Genomic DNA, 18,532 nt, shown 5'->3' with positions numbered 1-18,532 from the left:
GACCAAAGCGAGACAAATAAACTGCAAGAAAAAAAAATTACAGCCCAGTATCTCTGATCAATATTGGTACAAAAGCCCCCAGCACTCACCAAAGCACAAAACCCCTGGGGATAAAAATATATGTTTATAAAAAATAAAAAATTAATTTTAAAAAAGCCCCCAGCAAATACAAGGAAACTGAATTCAATGGCATATTAAAGGGATTATACACCACAACCAAGTGGCGTTTATTCCTGGAATAGAAGTGTGATTCAACACATGAAAATCAATCAGATCACCACACGCACAGAGAGAAGGTCAAAACCACATGGCCACCCTGGTTGGGGCAGAAAAGGCATTTGACAAGATTCCACAGATGTTCTTGGTGTATAGCCTTGAACCAGCAACCTTTGAACCTCGTCTTTTTTTTTTTTTACCTTTGTCTGGCTTTATTATCAAGAATGTGCCTTTTGTTTGTTTGTTTGTTTGTTTCCCCCCCCCCCTAAATTTGTGGGATTACATTGGAAGTACTTAGTCCTTGAGTAAGGGTAGAACTCGAGTCCACCAGAACTTGGACTTTGTGAGAGGAGTTTTGACTACTGATGTCTGGGGTCCTGGCTGGGATGCTTCCCCCAGAGAGGAAAGGGCCACCCAGTCCAATACACTCCACACCACTCACTGCTGAGGTTGTGAGGAAGAAACAGACACAGAGGATAGCCTTTGAACACCTCTCTGTCCCCTGAGCACTTTGGACCCTGTAAAGGGAAGGATTGCTGGGTCATCCCAGGACCCTAAAATCATGACCTGGAAGCTTTAACCCACTTAGCCACCCAGGCACACCAAATTTAAGGTGATTAACATTAACATTTACATGGGGTTCCACAGTCAGAGTAGCCACATTTTACATGCTTATTGATAACCACATGTGGCTGGTGGCTAATTTTCTATCCTCGTAGAAATTTCTACTGAGCCGTGTTGCTTTTTTTTTCAATTTATTTATTTTCAGAAAAACAGTATTCATTATTTTTTCACCACACCCAGTGCTCCATGCAATCCATGCCCTCTATAATACCCACCACCTGGAACCCCAACCTTCCACCCCCCTGCCACTTCAAACCCCTCAGATTGTTTTTCAGAGTCCATAATCTCTCATGATTCACCTCCCCTTCCAATTTACCCCAACTCCCTTCTCCTCTCTAACACCCCTTGTCCTCCATATTTGTTATGCTCCACAAATAAGTGAAACCATATGATAATTGACTCTCTCTGCTTGACTTATTTCACTCAGCATAATCTCTTCCAGTCCTGTCCATGTTGCAACAAAAGGTTGATATCCAGGATCTATAATGAACTCCTCAAACTCAACACACACGAAACAGGCAAACATATCAAAAAATGGGAAGAAGATATGAACAGACACTTCTCCCATCAAGACATACAAATGGCTATCAGACACATGAAAAAATGTTCATCATCATTAGCCCTCAGGGAGATTCAAATTAAAACCACATTGAGATATCACCTTACACCAGTTAGAATGGCCAAAATTAACAAAACAGGAAACAACATGTGTTGGAGAGGATGTGGAGAAAGGGGAACCCTCTTACACTGTTGGTGGGAATGCAAGTTGGTGCAGCCTCTTTGGAGAACATTGTGGAGATTCCTCAAGAAATTAAAAATAGAACTTCCCTATGACCCTGCCATTGCACTCCTGGGTATTTACCCCAAGGATACAGATGTCATGAAAAGAAGGGCCATCTGTGCCCCAATGTTTATAGCAACAATGGTCACGGTCGCCAAACTATGGAAAGAACCAAGGTGCCCTTCAACAGATGAATGGTTAAGGAAGATGTGGTCCATATACACTATGGAGTATTATGCCTCCATCAGAAAGAATGAATACCCAACTTTTGTAGCCATGTTGCTTTAAAATGTCGTTAATGAAGATCTCCATGTAAAGACGTACTCACTTTTAGTTATCCAAAGTGTCTTCCCTTCACACTCCCTTTTCACAAATCTTCTCCTGAGTATAGGATTCTGGGTTGAATCCCTGAATTTGCATATAACAAGGGTAGTAATTCTGCAGCTGAAAAACCCTAGGTCGGGGTCCTTCTCCCTAAGTCTGATCCCTGTGTGCAGCCCCAGATGAGGCTGGAAATCAGGGCCTGGCCCGGCTGGTTCCTGCTCCTGTGACTGCTAGTGTCCCATGACCTGGACGACTGCATCTGCAGTTCCTCTTACTCCCCTGTAAGCGTGGATAAAGTGGCTCCCACATCATTAACTTGGATGTAAGATGGTTATTAATGAGTTATTTTCAGTTAATGAATCTTTCCCATGGGGTCTGAACTATCAGTCAACTGTTTATATCTAAAAATATACCCGAATAACCACTTTCATTCCCACTTCAGTATACTTTATATGTATGAGATCTCCAAATCCTCAGCTGACTCAACAGAAGCAATAAACTAACAGACTCACTGTAGGTTAGGGGCTGCTCTAAGCCCTCCCAAGGGTTAGATCAGTGCTTATGAATACGTTCGTCCCCCACAAAACGTCGTAATACTGATATGTGGGTTTAAGTAGCCCGAAGATCTAACACTAATAATGTTTTTGTTCAGCTGTAGTATTTTCAACGTGTAGAGAATCTTCCAATGCCCTAGAGCTTGAACATGAGCCCATGGTCTCCAGGGGAGCTGTAGACACACATACACACCAAGTCCATTTCCTCATTTGGAAGGCAGACCACTTCATGTTTATCACTATCTTCCTAATTCTTCCTCCCATGTTGCCACACCTGATAAGCCATGCTGGCATAGGAGACTGCCAGGACCACGGAGAGCACCCAGGGACTTCTTAACATGTTAATTACATGCACTGTGAACAGATTAGGCAACGCAATAAACGTGTTCATTCATTATGGGTCCACGGCCCTCCGTGTTGGAAGACGGTCCACGCCCCCTGTGTGGGAACATGGTCCACGGACCCTGTGTGGGAAGACTATTTCAACATCCCAGTCACATCATCACCGTCAGTTTATGCCTATACAGGAAAGTACCTCCATCGCGTTTGTCCTCCTTCAGGATAAGAATCCTGAACTTTATATTTTATTCTTAAAGAAATCCATGGAAAACAATTATCTACCAGATATTCTGTAAGGAAAGAAAACAAACAAACAGAAATTCCAGAAATGGTGATTATTCTAGATGCACAGAATGCCCCAATATGTTTTTCTCTACAGCTACATAATCCTGGGGTGGTAGTGAAGGGGGTTTTACTTCATCATGGAGTAAGCAGGGGTTCTGAAGTTCTAGTCCTGATAATAAGTGTTAATTATGTGCTATTTTCCTTTACCATCTGGAAATAAAACTTGGGGAATTATTATCTTTGAACATTTATTTCATAGAAAGGTGTTATTTGCAAATTGGGATTTGTATATTTATAGTGCTCTAGAAACCCAGCTCTGGGAGTAAATCTTGTGTAACCTGTTTTGAGTACATAGTAAACATTCAACAAACAACTTACTGAATGCTAAATTATTGTTCTCTGGCAAAGGTATAAATACCTACATTCATAGGTATTTTAAGTCGTAGTAATCAGTAAATACGAGGCACTTTATGTTTTACTTTGTGTTTGACAATTAAACACCTTGGCAAATCATATTAACAGAGCATAGTACTCTCTATATACAGCAGAGATAAAATAATACACACACCACAACAGAATATATGCATTTGCACAATTTTTAATATTTTAGGGGAAAATCAATATAATTTCATAATTCAAATTTCATTCAATTTCTCTTAAAAATATTTTCCTAATTTAATCCAAAAAGATTATTTCATTAACAAAAAGCAGGTAAAATTTACAAATCAGTAAACTGGGTGATACATCACTGCAGTTTGGTACAAATATTTTGTTTTCTCTTTTAAAAAGAGAGAATACAATTAATTTCACTATCTATAAATCTGCAAAAATCTACCAAAGTGATGAACATTTCCGGAACTTATTGTGATCATTTGTTAAAGTTGTCGTGATTTCAGAGTGTTAACAGTCAGCTGTGCATTAACTAGAACCTATCATTTTTGTGCTGAATCCTTCTCCACTTTTGGGGCAGGGGGAGTATATATCATTTACCAAAGTAGGTTCTTCATATATTACTCTATTCAGATCCTGAAAATCCTTCATTCTTCACTTAAAGAAACTTCAATATAGTACTGTGGTAGATTAACTTTCACCTGACTCCCATGATCTCAGCCTGCTGGTTCGAGTCCTTCTGTGATTCCCTCCTCTTCAGTGTGGGCAGGACCTAGGACTTGCTTCTCACCAACTGAATTTGGCAGTGGGGATGAGCCTTCACTCCCATCATCATGTTACAGTATTTAAAATTCCATCTTGTTAGCAGACTTGCTCTAGAGTCTCTGTCTCTCTCTTTCCCTCTCTGTCTTGCTGGTCTCGAGCAGAAACAGGCTTCCAGGAATCTCCCAGCAGTAAGGAATGGAATGCTGCCCATAACTGTAAGACCAAGGACTTCCCCAGCTGAGTCTCTGGATGAGGACACAGTCCTGGCTGATGCCTCAAAGCAGACTTGCAGAAAACACAGTAAACCCGTGCCCAGCTCCTGATCCACAGAAACTATGAGATAATATATTATGGTGACTTATTAAACCTCATTGAAAACTATGTTTTGTTTTGTTTTGTTTGGAGAAAAGGCTTAGTACAGAGGGCATCTTTTTCTATTGTTTAAAAAAATCACAGAAAAATAGGCATACACTCAAAGGTCATTGCAAGGCTCAGTGTATGGAGTTCTGGGTGGTGCTGCTGTGGTCAAAGGAAGCAACATGATTCCTGGCAGGCATGTGGCAAGTGGCTTATCAAGACATTTCACTTAGAAATGGCTAGTGAGTGCAAATGGTCAGCTCCATACAATTATCCTCCAACCGCTACCACAAAAGTCATTACTGGAAAAATTCCTGTGGTTAATACAAATTCTTTACGCCCAAGTATGCAAATATCCTTGAATATGAAATGAACTGGTTGATTCTGGGCACTCTGGTGGATGACTCTGACTCCGAGATCCTAGATTCTTGACCAGCATGACAGATTGGGTCCATATCCTACAACCTGCATTTTCCCTGGCATCAGCACCCTTCCCCTGACATTCCAAACAGTGACTAGACTGAGATGGTATTTCAGAGAATGGTTGGCCTAGATCACTCAGAATTTAGAAAAAAGAAATGGAGAGCTTTTGTTCAAAACGGGACTTTTCCCAAGTAAATGAAAAGACAGTTGCAAGATATCCAGTTGTTGTGACTACCTTCAGAACAAGAGAACCACAAGACTGCAAAGAATTGTGACCATAGCACCCCACATTTGAAAGAAACAAATTTAGGATTAAGTTCAAGGGTGCCTGCGTGGCTCAGTGGGTTAAGCCTCTGCCTTCAGCTCAGGTCATGATCTCAGGGTCCTGGGATCGAGCCCCGTATTGGGCTCTTTGCTCAGCGAGAAGCCTGCTTCCCCCTCTCTCTCTGCCTGCCTCTCTGCCTACTTGTGATTCTCTCTCTCTCTCTCTCTCTCTCTCTCTGTAAAATAAATAAATAAAATCTTTTAAAAAAAGGATTAAGTTCATTCTGATGAAAGGGAGGAAGGATACATTTGCAGTGTTCAGGCCAGTTTATACTTGGGCACTATTTCAGTTAGAAAATATACATGTTGGGGAGATCATCAGCTGATCTTTATCATAATTTACAAAGATTAAAATGACGAATTACAAAGAAAAAAAGCAAAGTAGCGCAGACTAGGATGCTTTACGTGCTTTGCTACCTATGAATTTTTCTGCTCCGTAAATGAATAAAATACTACAATTTCATAGCTGGCATTCAATATTCATTTCATCACTAAAAATGTATGCAAAGTGACTTTAAAGAGACAGATCATAAAAACAATCAGCCAAAAAAAAATGTTTTTTTCTAGGTTGTTAGTGCATTTTTGGCCCGTGGGCTTTGGTTCAAATGGAGATAGAAACGCACTCCCAGAACGTTGGAGAAGCACTTCCCGGCTTTAGAAGCATCTGCAGGTGATCGATAGAGGAGGCAAAATACAGATTTGCATGCAACACACAACACTAGGGTCCAACTTTGACTTTTATAAACTTCCAGGTCTCATTTTTTTTTTAAGATTTTATTTATTTATTTGACAGACAGATCACAAGTAGGCAGAGAGGCAGGCAGAGAGGGAGGGAAGCAGGCTCCCTGAGCAGAGAGCCCAATGTGGGGCTTCATCCCAGGACCCTGAGATCATGACCTGAGCCGAAGGCAGAGGCTTAACCCCCTGAGCCACCCAGGCGCCCCTCCAGGTCTCATTTTTAAGAGAGTAGGACCACAGCTCACATCCTTATTCTCACTTCAAACACAAAATCATTATGCAAACCATGTGTGAATTTTCAACAATCGGGCCAGACAGTCAGACACCACCGCACAGGGGTTAATGGGCACTGCTGAGTCCTTCTACACACACAGGTCATGAAGCATCACGGAGCAGAGTCTCCCAGGACTGCATTTGAGCAAGCTGACAGTGCTGCAGGATGGCCACCTGTCCGCGGGATGGGGACGCGGGCGGCTTCATCTTCTGGGAGTCCCCTCGCTTAGTGAGAAAGTCCCGTTACCAGAGCCTGAAGTGAGGTGCAGCTGCCCTTCAGAAGAAGTACTCTCTCTGGCTCTCACTGACTGAGCTTTTCACATTGACCTCACTCTTCAGAGCTGTCTCAGCGCTGTCTCCAGCTGGGGGAACAGTTGACTCGTTTTTTTGGTACAGCCATCTCTGCTGATAAATGCGTGTGGCCACGGCGGTAAGACAGAGCAAGACAAATACCACCACCGCTATCACACCTGGAGAGAAGGGGGAGGCGCAGTCAGAACACAGACTTGTAACGTGCAGGACTCACGTAGCTGATAGCAAGCTCATGTACATCACACGTGCATCATCAGGAAAGTGGGCACTGGCTTACTGGAACACTGAGTTCTAAGTCCACACGTCCTTTGGATACAGCAGTTTTTTGCCTTTAGGTTAAAGATCTATTGGCCTAGCTTTCACTTGGTGTCTACCTGTTAAAATTCAGAACCACAGCATGGCCTCTAGGTCATGCCCTCACTTCATGCTAACAAGCGGGCACGTTTTCATTATTTTAAAAGGATGGAGTGTATAGACTTGTCATAGAGTAATTAAGTACTTATGTACAAGTACATTAAAAAGATCTGCTGCTGATATTCTGCTGATTTACAGTTCTGTGGTGAGTACACCAGTTCCTTCTATGAGGCTAAAAATGTTTCGTGATCTCTGCTGCTGGGGGCCATGCCTTGAGCATGATCCCCTTCTGTTGCTGTGTGTAGGGCCTGTGGCTTGTTTTTAACCAATGAAAACAGCAGAGGTGATGCGCTGTACCTAGGTTATGTGATTATGGTATGTGAGATGGTAGCACCTGTCTTATGGAACCGTCCCTCTTCCTGCTGGTGGTAAGGGGGCAGGCAGTCATGGTGGGAGTCCATATGGGAATCCCTATATGGCACGGAACTACAGGTAAACTCTAGGTGCTAAGAGCAGCCAGTGAAAATCGAGACGCTCTCGGTCCTACAGCTACAAGACTCTGGATGCCGTCAACACCCATGAGGAGGAGGAAGTGGATACTTCCCCAGAGGAATCTCCAAATGAGACCTCAATGCTGACTGACACCTTCACTGCAGGCTTCTGTGAACACTGAGCAGAGGACCCAGCTAAGCTCTGCCCAGACTCCTGACCCACAGAAACTGGGACATACTAAAAAGGAGTTGGGTTAAGCTCTAAGTGGGTGGTGATCTGTCAGGCAGCAGTAGATAACCGATATACCACTATATTAAAAATTTGTAGAAAGAGAGACAATGTTCAGCAACAGGGAAAGTAGATTATTTGGCATCTTTTGCTGGTAATGCTTTAAGTACTGAAGTGTTAGCTGTGTCAGTGCATCTCAACTTTGGCTGCACAGCAGATGATAGCTCAGAATCTTCAGTGGGAAGCTTGAGCACCAGTATTGTTTTAAAATTTCCTCTGATTTTTTTCAAGGGCTGTCAGGGTTGGGACGGTCAGATGAGGCCTAGAGGGGTTTGCTAAAGCTGCCATATTCATTAAAGAATGAATGTTAATCCATACCGAAGCAGGGAGGTACCAAAACAGCGTCCATCAGTCAAACACTTTTGAGATGGCTGACACAGGCATTGATATTGCAGTTAGCAAATGTTGGAAAATGCATTCCTGTTTAGTTAACTGAATCCAAATTCGTGTTGTTAAGTGAAGATTCTTCACTATGCTCTGGGACAGAGATAAAGACCATAATGGAGCCCAACAGACTCACAGCTCAGTGGGTGCCTCTGGTCACAGGGATTCCTGATGAGATGCTCAGAGCCTCTGGAAAGGTTCTTAAATACTAACAAGTACAACAGTCAACATGTTCACTACACCTTGTACCTTACCTGACAACAAAGAGTTGTCACTTTAATTACTCTTAAATTTTTTTACAGGACTTCTCTTTGAAGAGCTACATTGTATCCAATTTTAGTGTCAGGGACAGGAACTCAATAACAGTGACCAGGCCACTTGGTTATCCAATCACTGTCACTGTTATCCTCAAATACCCGGGATGTTATTGTGTATGTAACTGAGTACTAGCTTGCTCATTCTCTGAGACTTGGTAGGGTTCTAGAGCAACCTCTGTCTTCATTTGCTCTCTGAAGAGACGCGGATGATGTGACTAATGCATCTGATGCCTTCTATAACCCTCCTTTCAGCAATCCAACTGTGAATGTGTTTGTGACAATCACTTAGGTCTGTCTGTCTCTCCATCCATCTACACATCTGTGTCCTTCTCTGCCTGTTCATTGACATGATGGATCCCATGGCAAGAAAAACTCCATGATCTCCGGTGTACCAGGTGTGAACATGATTTAGGTTACTTCCCCTTCCTATATTGTTCCCTTTGTTTGCAAGAGGAGAGGTGATGGAGCGCAGCATGTGAAGAAATCCACCTGCCGGGGTGGTTCTTTAACCGGACTAAGTACTTTACATGTGGTGTGGTCTGGGGTCATTTGGACACAGGGCTGAGGATTCCACCCAGGATTCTACACTGCAGCTCAGTATACTTGGCAGTGGACAAACACGCAGCACACAGCCACCACACAGATCAAAGGCAGAGCTACGTGAGTTGCAGGAGCTGCAACCTGAGTTGTTACCTCCCTAACACCCCATGTGCTCTGATTCTCCCTCCCGTCTGTCAGGAGCTTCAGCTGAACCTTAGAACAATGTATTACTTAAAATATAACCCATGGGAAATTTTACTAGTTACCAAGCACATTTAGACATAGCCTTAAGAAAAACACATACTGGTAACAGGCTGTAGGGTAGAGGACGATATACGACATTGAAGCTGAGCAGCTGGGAACGCCCGGCCCGCTCAGGGAGGAACGCCGCCTGCTTCATTTTTCCGTTATCTCCCCTTTCCCCCAGAAAGCACCTGTGGCTACTTAGATAAGTCCTCTGAATGTGCTTGTTCAACTATATACTGCTTGTCCAGACATATTTTGCCTTCCTTCTTTGTTATCTACAAGGCCTATGACTAATGTTTGGCCTTCTTTGGCTCTTCTGTTGGTTACTGTTTCTATCTAATGAAAGCGGGATCGAGGAGTTGTTGGGGACAACAGTCTTTTCTACTGTTGTCCCCTGCTCCCTTTCTCTTGCAGCTGACTTGTTTGTGCCTCATTCTCCTCCCGTTCATGGACTGGAAGTGGCAAGGAGCCAAGCAGGATTTTTCAAGGGGAAAAATATTGGTGCAACTTACTTACTTTGTACAACTTGCCAGTGATATTTAACCAAAGGCAATACAGCTCCAGAGACCACGCCTTCTATTCTAGCACCAACCTATCATTGTTGCTCTCTCTAAACATGGCACCAACCATGACATTTTGCATGTTTAGACTTTGATTCCTATTTCGAAAACATGAATCACATTTAAGTTGATTTATTTGAAATCGGCTTTTTGCTTTATACTGAAGTCTTCTCACTCAAAATAAATGAGAACAGGATTAAGATTCGATTTATATTTTAACACAAAAGTAATCCTTTTAGGTATACATTATGAATAACATATATGTTTCTTTGTTCCTGGAGTTGTGAAATCAGGAGATCATATACCTCATTCATTAGAAAAACAGAAGCGATTACGATAGGAATGGGCAAGTTCACATTCTTACACAGATTTGGTCAGCACGTAAAAATATCTGAGTACCTTCCTAATAGTCTGGAGAAAACTGACATCTTGATGAACAGAAACCAAGGGGCAGATGCAGTCTGGTCTGCCTGAAAAGTGGACACCCACCTGCATCCCCCAGCTTGGGGATGACCTCCCTTATCTGGAATAGCCATGAAATGGAGAGCCGCTCACTCCCTCTCAGCCCATAGAGTTTACAAATGACACATTCCAGTAGTCTAATAAATATAAGCATTCTCTGAATCATAAGGAGGAGACTTGAATATTCATTTTTTAAAGCAGGCCTAAATAAATTCTGTTTCAGAGAATACAGAGGGAGATATTTAAGATGGAATTACTTGTACCTCTTTAAATATACGCAAGTACATAGAAAATATTAATATACATTATATGTGAATATATATGTAAATACATACATAGTTTATCTATAGGACTTTGTTTTTTTTTTTTAAGATTTTATTCGTTTATTTGACAGACAGAAATCACAAGTAGGCGGAGAGGCAGGCAGAGAGAGGAGGAAGCAGGCTCCCCGCTGAGCAGAGAACCTGATGTGGGGCTCGATCCCAGAACCCTGGGATCATGACCTGAGCCAAAGGCAGAGGCTTTAACCCACTGAGCCACCCAGGCGCCCCTATAGGACTTTGCTTTAAAGAACTGTGTTATATCCAGTTTTACTGTCACAGGTATAGAATACATGTGACACTGAACGTATATATATAATGCAAATATATGTGAATAGTTACTTTAGAAATACAAATAAATATATGTAAATCTAAGATAAGATTGACACCAGAAAACAGTTCTGCATATTTATGTTTAGAAAAATCTTTAGGTTTTTCTATCTTTATGTTTATGAAAATGACAACTTGCACAGTTTAGGTGGTTCTAAACTCACCTAATGCTTTACTTTTAATATTATTTTTAAAAGTTTTGGGCGAATGGACTGAGAGGTCTTGGCTATTTTGGATCAAAGAAGTAAAGGTGAATATGTCATATATGTACATGATCTCCTGAGAGATATGAATGGGTATTTTCAAATGAAAAACCTTATTACTCTGTAGTTCGGCAACTATCCTTTAAAGAGTGTCTCGGTCCTACCATGGGTACTCTCCACTCAGCGCCCCTGAGCCCGGGCAGAGGCTGACATCGGGGCCAGCCCGTGAAGAATGCCTGCAAAGGGGTGTCCCGCCATTGACCTCGCCCCTCAGCTCGGACTCCCGGACAAGGGTTTATGCCCGCGGTGACAGCAATGCCAAGGACCAGGTCGTTCACAGCCCTGTTACCTCCAATGACAGCAGGGTCACTTCTGTCAGCGCTAACTAAGGGCTCACCCCGGTCTGTCGGTCCAGAGCCACCTACAGCAGAGAAAGGGAGAATGACAGAGGCAGAGGGAAGAGGACTTTGGTGACATTCGCAAACATCTGACAGGAGAGCAGAGCGCGCTGCGCGGGCGGGAAGGAGCAGGAAACCCAGACCAGAGCAGGGCCGCGCGACCCCACCGAGGGCCTGGGCAGCCCCAAGACGCAGACGGGGTGGAAGACCGTGGGCAGCAAGCGCCACTGCGGGCGGAGGGGCACGCACCTGTGCCACTTGCGATTGGGCGTTTGGCCTCCCGCGCTGGGGCTCTGGTCCCCTTGGACTCTGCGCACTGGGAGGCGGCGGCCATGTGTCCGCGCACGGTGACCGCGACGGGGCCGCTGGGGCGCAGCGCAGCCTTGAGCGGAGTGGCGGGGCCGAAGCGCAGGGCAGACAGGCAGCCAATGAAGCCGCGCGCGCCGGCCCGCAGCGTGTCCGGGTCCGCGCCGGGGGGCTCTGCGGGCAGACAAGCAGGGCACGCCTAAGGGTGCGGGGGGCGCAGGCCTGGCCCGCGTCTGCAGGGCCGCCACCAACCGACCCGCCCTCCAATCCTCTGCCCTTCCTCCCGTAGGGCATGACAGGCAGGGCCGTCCCTGCGGCCCCTGTTAGTGACCGGCAGGTGCCAGCTCTGCCCGCGGGCAGGCCGCAGCGACCCCGGGTGCAGTCCCGCCCAACAAAGGATTCCACCCTCTGCTGTTGCCCATTTCAAAGATCACGGCATATTTTGTAACAGAATCTGTGGCCGGTTATCCAGGCGGTCGCAGTGAAATGTCACCCGCGTGGGGACAACAGTGCTCTGGGAATAATCCCTAGGGCGGCTCTAACCTCCCCATTTACACTTGACTCTGGCCCCTGTTCTCAGTCCCACAGAGTCCCCGCCCCAGCTGCAGCTACCACCGGGGAGCCCCACCTCCCGCTGTCTTTCCCCAGTCACAGCGGTGGGCTCTGCCCCCTTCCCCCAAGTCTGGGCTGGCTCCCTGTCCTAGTCCCTGACCTGGCTCGGATCTGACCGAGGTTAGTTAGCGGGAGAAGGGCCGCGACGCACCCATGAAAGCAGAGCACCAATCCCTTCACCTCGAGGACGATTAGCCCCTACACTGCACTTGCTCAGTGAGCCCCAAATCTGACCCGGCCCAGTTACGTGCAGGCTTCGGACGTTTCGTGGATGCGTAGGGAAGCCGCCTCAGTGTGGGGACCCGCGGCATCTGCATCTGATTCCCTCCCTTCTTCAGTGTGTCCACTAGTCCACCAGTGTGTCCATCTTCTCCAACCAACCATACACAGCAACCAAGAATTCACCCGGTGCCTGCCACAGGCCGGCCACCGTGTGGGTTCATTTGCAGAACTGAGAATTTAATGCTCGCAATGTAATACCGCCAGAGTATTTATTCCTGCTGGAAGCCAGTTCACATTAGATTTCAGAAATATCTGAATGTCTCTCACGTGGGGCGGCCTGGATCCAGGCTGGTCACAGGAGCCCCCTTTTCAACAGGATATTCTCTCTCTATCCTGCCAGTAGCTTTTGGACATGTTGGTAATTGCTGGCATGAAGGGAGGGGTAAATGGGGGTCGTTACACTATTTTTAGAATGAATGCTATACCTTCCATAGAATAGATGCGTGACTCTACAAGTCTTTTTGGTTAGCGCGATAGCAGGTCTTTAAGTTCACCCTGAGAATCTCAGCTGTGATCCCTCCCTCTTGATGTTGTGGATAAACTCTTAGGGGGTAATGTTTACTTCCTTTGAGTTTTTGAGGGGTGCTCTAAGTGCTATGTAAAAGACCTCTAAAAGCAACTAAAATGAGGGGCATGTTTACATTGTTACAATCCTAATAAACAACTCTCTGAAACACACAGCTTTCTTGGCCAGGCTGATTATATGAGGCATCAAGGAGGCTTATGTATGATGAATTCCAGGTAGATTCTTACAGTGAAGTAAGCGAGCTGGAGACAACTCAGTTGAAGGATCATTTTAGGTTAAAGAGCTCTTCTGGGGCACCCGGGTGGCTCTGCTGGTTAAGGGTTGGCCTTTGGCTCAGGTCATGACCTAGGGGTCCTGGGATTGAGCCCCTTCATGCTCCCTGCTCTGCGGGGAGTCTGCCCTTCCCTCTCCAACTGACCTATGGCCACCTCTAGCCCTTATGCACACACTCTCTCCCTCAAATAAAAAATAAATAAAAATAAATAAAAAATAGAGTTCTTTACAGGTCACTTTTTTTTTTTTTTGCATTCAGACAATATATATTCATTCCATAAAGAAAGGCATCCTTGCTTGAATATACTTAAAAGAATATCAAGAAGAACTAAAATAGGAAAATGCTATGATAGTAACATAGGACTACCACAATGCTAAAATACTAAAAACAAAAACAGAACACCACAGGCCAATTAAAAGTCCCAGCCACTGAGCCAAAAGAGGAACCGGTCAAAGTCTGACACGAGCGCTACCAGGCTAGGGTCACAGAATCAATCCTGGGCAGACGTGTATCTTACTAACTAATTGGACTAACTTTGTGAAATTCATTCTAAAGGTAAATTTAAAAATGTCTATAGGCAGTGCTATTATTCAAGAAAGGAGTGCCAGTAGAACACTGTATTGCAGTCAAGAACTTGTACTTGACATTTATACGTACTTGTGGATTGTGAGTATGGGCATGTGTGGGTGGGCTCATGTGCGCCCATATCCTGTTATTAACCCCATAGCTGTAGCCATGACTTTGTATGCGTATGGGGTACCAAGATGCATGCAAGTTTACTGCTCACTGCTGCCTTCGTATTTTCCATCCTAAAGTCATGCTTGTGATTCGTTTTTTGACTGGAATAATTCTCTAGTATTTTCCTTAGATGGGAGGCATGGTTCATATTTAATCTCCATCCATCCTTGTTATCCAAAATATCTTTTTTTAACCTTGTCAAATACATTATATATTAGATGCTTGCATTGTGGCTCATTCCTCAGCCATACTAACAATGATCCACATCATTTTTTTTTATCCTGCTGTAACAAATGAGAAGTTAGATGCTGATGCCACAATCATTATTTTTTCATTGTAGTAACTTCTGCCTGGAAAGTTTGGAGGACTTTTCTCTGTGGGTTTTGCAATTTGGAAATTTTCCCAGTTGTATGCCTTTTCTCGTCAGAATTGATGCGTACTTTCAATCTGCAACTCAAGTTTTCCTTTAGCTCAGAGAATTTTTTTTCATGCATAATTACTGTCTTTGCTTCCAGTTCTGTTTCTGGATCTCTAATTATCCCCATTAGGTTTTCTCTTATTTTCCCTTCTAATTTCTCTCTCTTAATCTTTTTTTCTTTGCGGTTTGAGATAGCCCATCTCTGTAATATTCCAGACCACTGTCTAATGATAACCAGTGATGATTCTCTCCTTCAGATAACCCTGTAAAATTGTGAAAACCTGTATTTACTTTAACCCCCAGAGTTGGTGTGTGAGTTTTTCAAGTGTCTTTGAGTGCCAAGTCTCATCGCAGTTGTGTTCTGTCTTCTTTTTTTTTTTTTTTTAAAGATTTTATTTGTTTATTTGACAGACAGAGACCACAAGTAGGCAGAGAGGCAGGCAGAGAGAGAGAGATGGAAGCAGGCTCCCCGCTGAGCAGAGAGCCCGATGCGGGACTCGATCCCAGGACCCTGAGATCATGACCTGAGCCGAAGGCAGTGGCTTAACCCACTGAGCCACCCCGGCGCCCTGTTCTGTCTTCTTTAATGGCTCTATTTTGATGTGGGAATTGTAGTTGTTGTCTTCAGTCCTCCTCCCTGTCTTCTTAGGGGCAACATCATCTTTTTAGCTATTGATTTATTGTTCTGCTAATGAGAACTCCATGGATGAGTATCTTAGACGGTATGGGGGTCCTGGCAAGCTAGAGGCTGCATCTTTTCTGTCCCATACCCAGCAGCATACCTGCAGGTTCATGATCTGGCCCCAAACAGAATGTAGGAAGAAGTCTCTCTCTCTCTTACCATGGCAGAAGGAATATGGCCCAACCATTCAGCCCATCTCCTGCTCCACGAGGGGCACTGAGGATAGGTATAACCATGCTAAGCAATGCTGACCTTCCCTCTGGAAGTCAAACCTTTTTTTTTTTTTTAATTCAAGATAAATGACATAATTAGAAAACGAGTAGAAGACAGACTTTTCCAGTCCATCTTTCCAACAATTCAGAGACAGGAGGCCCTGATTTTCAGAGTGAGAAAGAAGTGAATGAATTATTCCTTCCTCCCCGAAACACAGGCCCACGGAGCACCAGGCTCTCCCAGTGCTTGCAGCTAATACCAGAGAAAAAATCAGGGGGTAATCTGGTGCCCTATGCACTCAGAGTGAGCAATGCTAGTAGGAGCTTCCTGGAGCACTATTCCTTAGTATATAATACAGACTCTTTGTGTAATGACACGTAGGCAATCCCCACCACTCTTTCACCCAACAAGATGATTACATCAGAACTCCACACAATCGCTGCTCTTAGTTCCTTAGTCGTCTTCACAGTTGTGCAGCCCCACCTGATGTGTCTCTGCCTGTTTCAGCAGTCCTGAACCCTGAGCCCTTCCACTTCTCTCCCCCCACCTCCCATCACACCCTGTCCTGGAACACACTCATTCACACTTCAAAATAGACACCCGGTTACAACTCATCACTCACCATCACTCACCATCACTTCTCCCAGCTGTGTGTGCAGAAGAGGCATTGGCAAAAGAAATGAATCTGTAATACTTTTTTTTTATATTGAGATACAATTCACATACCATAAGACTGATCTTTTTAAAGTATACAATTCAAGGGGATTTTGTATATTTACACAGTTGTAAAACCGTTACCAGTATTCACTCGCAGAATCTTTCTATCTCTCCTAAAGAAACCTAGTGCACATTAGACTCCACATCCCATTCCTACCCCTCTCCAGCCCTGGGAAAACATAAACTTCCTGTTTCTATAATTTACCTATTCTGGACATTTCATCCAAAATAAATCACACAGTAAGTCACTTTTGGTATTTATCCTCATTTATTTAACATCATGTTTTCACCCATTTGTAGCCTGTGTTGCTACTTCATTACATTTTATGGCCAATATTTCACTTTTGTTTGTAGCACACAGTGAAACACTGGCATGAAACATAACACTGTATCACTTAGTGGTCAGTGGCTGGGGCTATTCCCATGCTGGGTTATTAGTGGAGAACACAGCTACAGGGATTTACGTACACCTTTTGTGTCTGGACATATGTTTTCAATTCTCTTGGGTATATACCTAGGAGAGGTCATATGGTAACTCTGTGTTTAACTCCCAGATAAACTGCCAAACTGTTTTTCCACAGTGGCTACACATTTTACATTCCCATCACCAATGCACAAACTCTCAAATTTCTCCACCTCCTCCACTTGTTATGGTTTTTTAGTGATATCTTGTGGTTTAGATTTGCATTCCTTTGCTGGCTAATGATCTTGAGCATCATTTCATATCAGTTTTTGGTAAATCTTCAAAGAAATGTCTTTGATTTCAGCCTTTGACCAGATCTTTTGACCATTTTAAAATTGGGTCATTTGTCATTTTGTTTGGTTGTGAGAGCTCTGTATATACTCTGTAAAAAATTTCTTATAAAGTTGGAGCAAACAATCCTAAAATTTGTATGGAATCAGAAGAGACTCTGAATTGCTAAGGAAATGTTGGAAAAGAAAAACAACTGGGGGCATCATGTTGCCTGATTTCAAGCTTTTCTACAAAGCTGTGATCCCCAGGTCAGCATGGTACTGGCACAAAAACAGACACATAGACCAGTGGAACAGAGGAGAGAGCCAAGATATGGACCCTCAACTCTATGGTCAAATAGTTTTCGACCAAGCAGGAGAAAATATACAATGGAAAAAAGACAGTCTCTTCAATAGATGGTGCTGGGAAAATTGGACAGCTATGTGTGGAAGAATGAAACTCAACCATTCTCTTATGTCATATGCAAATACAAACTCTAAATGGATAAAAGACCTCAACATGAGGCAGGAATCTATCAAAGTCCTAGAAGAGAACATCAGCAGTAACCTCTTCGATATCAGCCACAGCAACTTCTTTTAAGATATGTCTCCAAAGGCAAAGGAAACAAAAGTGAAAATGAACTTTTGGGACTTATCAAGATCAAAAGCTTCTGCACAGCAAAGGAAACCATCAACAAAACAAAGAGGCAACCCATGGAATGGGAGAAGATATCCATAAATGACAGTACAGACAAAAGGCTGATATCCAAGATCTATAAAGAACTCCACAAACTCAACACACACAAAACAGATATTCATGCCAAAAAATGGGCAGAAGACATGAACAGACACTTCTCCAATGAAGACATACAAATGGCTAACAGACACATGAAATAATGTTCATCATCACTAGCTATCAGGGAGATCAAAATCAAAACAACATTGAGATACCACCTTACGCCAGTTAGAATGGCCCAAATTAACAAAACCATAAATAATGTGTGTTGGAGAGGATGTGGAGAAAGGAGAACCCTCTTACACTGTTGGTGGGAATGCAAGTTGGTGCAGCCACTTTGGAAAACAGTCTGGGGATTCCTTAAGAAATTAAAAATAGAGCTACCCTATGACCCTGCAATCGCACTACTGGGTATTTACCCCAAAGATACAGACATAGTAAAAAGAAGGGTCATCGGTGCCCCAATGTTCATAGCAATAATGACCAAGGTTGCCAAACTGTGGAAAGAACCAAGATGCACTTCAACGGACAAATGGATAAGGAGGATGTGGTCCATATATACTGTGGAGTATTATGCTTCCATCAGAAAGGATGAATACCCAACTTTTGAGCAACATGGACGGGACTGGAAGAGATTATGTTGAGTGAAATTAGTCAAGCAGAGAGAGTCAATTATCATATGGTTTCACTTATTTGT

The 18,532-nt window shown here is 43.7% G+C and overlaps 1 protein-coding gene across 1 annotated transcript in view; it reads right to left on the bottom strand.

Annotated features, from left to right (window-relative positions):
• Positions 1-3,717: 3,717 nt before the first annotated feature.
• LOC131830135 (contactin-associated protein-like 3) overlaps positions 3,718-18,532 on the bottom strand; it is a 56,641-nt gene continuing 41,826 nt past the window's right edge. The window contains exons 11-13 of the mRNA XM_059172512.1: positions 11,849-12,079; positions 11,551-11,622; positions 3,718-6,863 (exon numbers count right to left, since the gene is read on the bottom strand). Coding sequence (XP_059028495.1) covers positions 6,670-6,863; positions 11,551-11,622; positions 11,849-12,079 — 497 coding nt within the window. The 3' untranslated portion in view covers positions 3,718-6,669. The remainder of the gene's footprint in view (positions 6,864-11,550; positions 11,623-11,848; positions 12,080-18,532) is intronic.

This window comes from Mustela lutreola, chromosome 4 (assembly GCF_030435805.1).
Source record: "Mustela lutreola isolate mMusLut2 chromosome 4, mMusLut2.pri, whole genome shotgun sequence".
Classification (NCBI taxonomy): domain Eukaryota; kingdom Metazoa; phylum Chordata; class Mammalia; order Carnivora; family Mustelidae; genus Mustela; species Mustela lutreola.
This window is presented reverse-complemented; position numbering and strand designations above follow the sequence as displayed.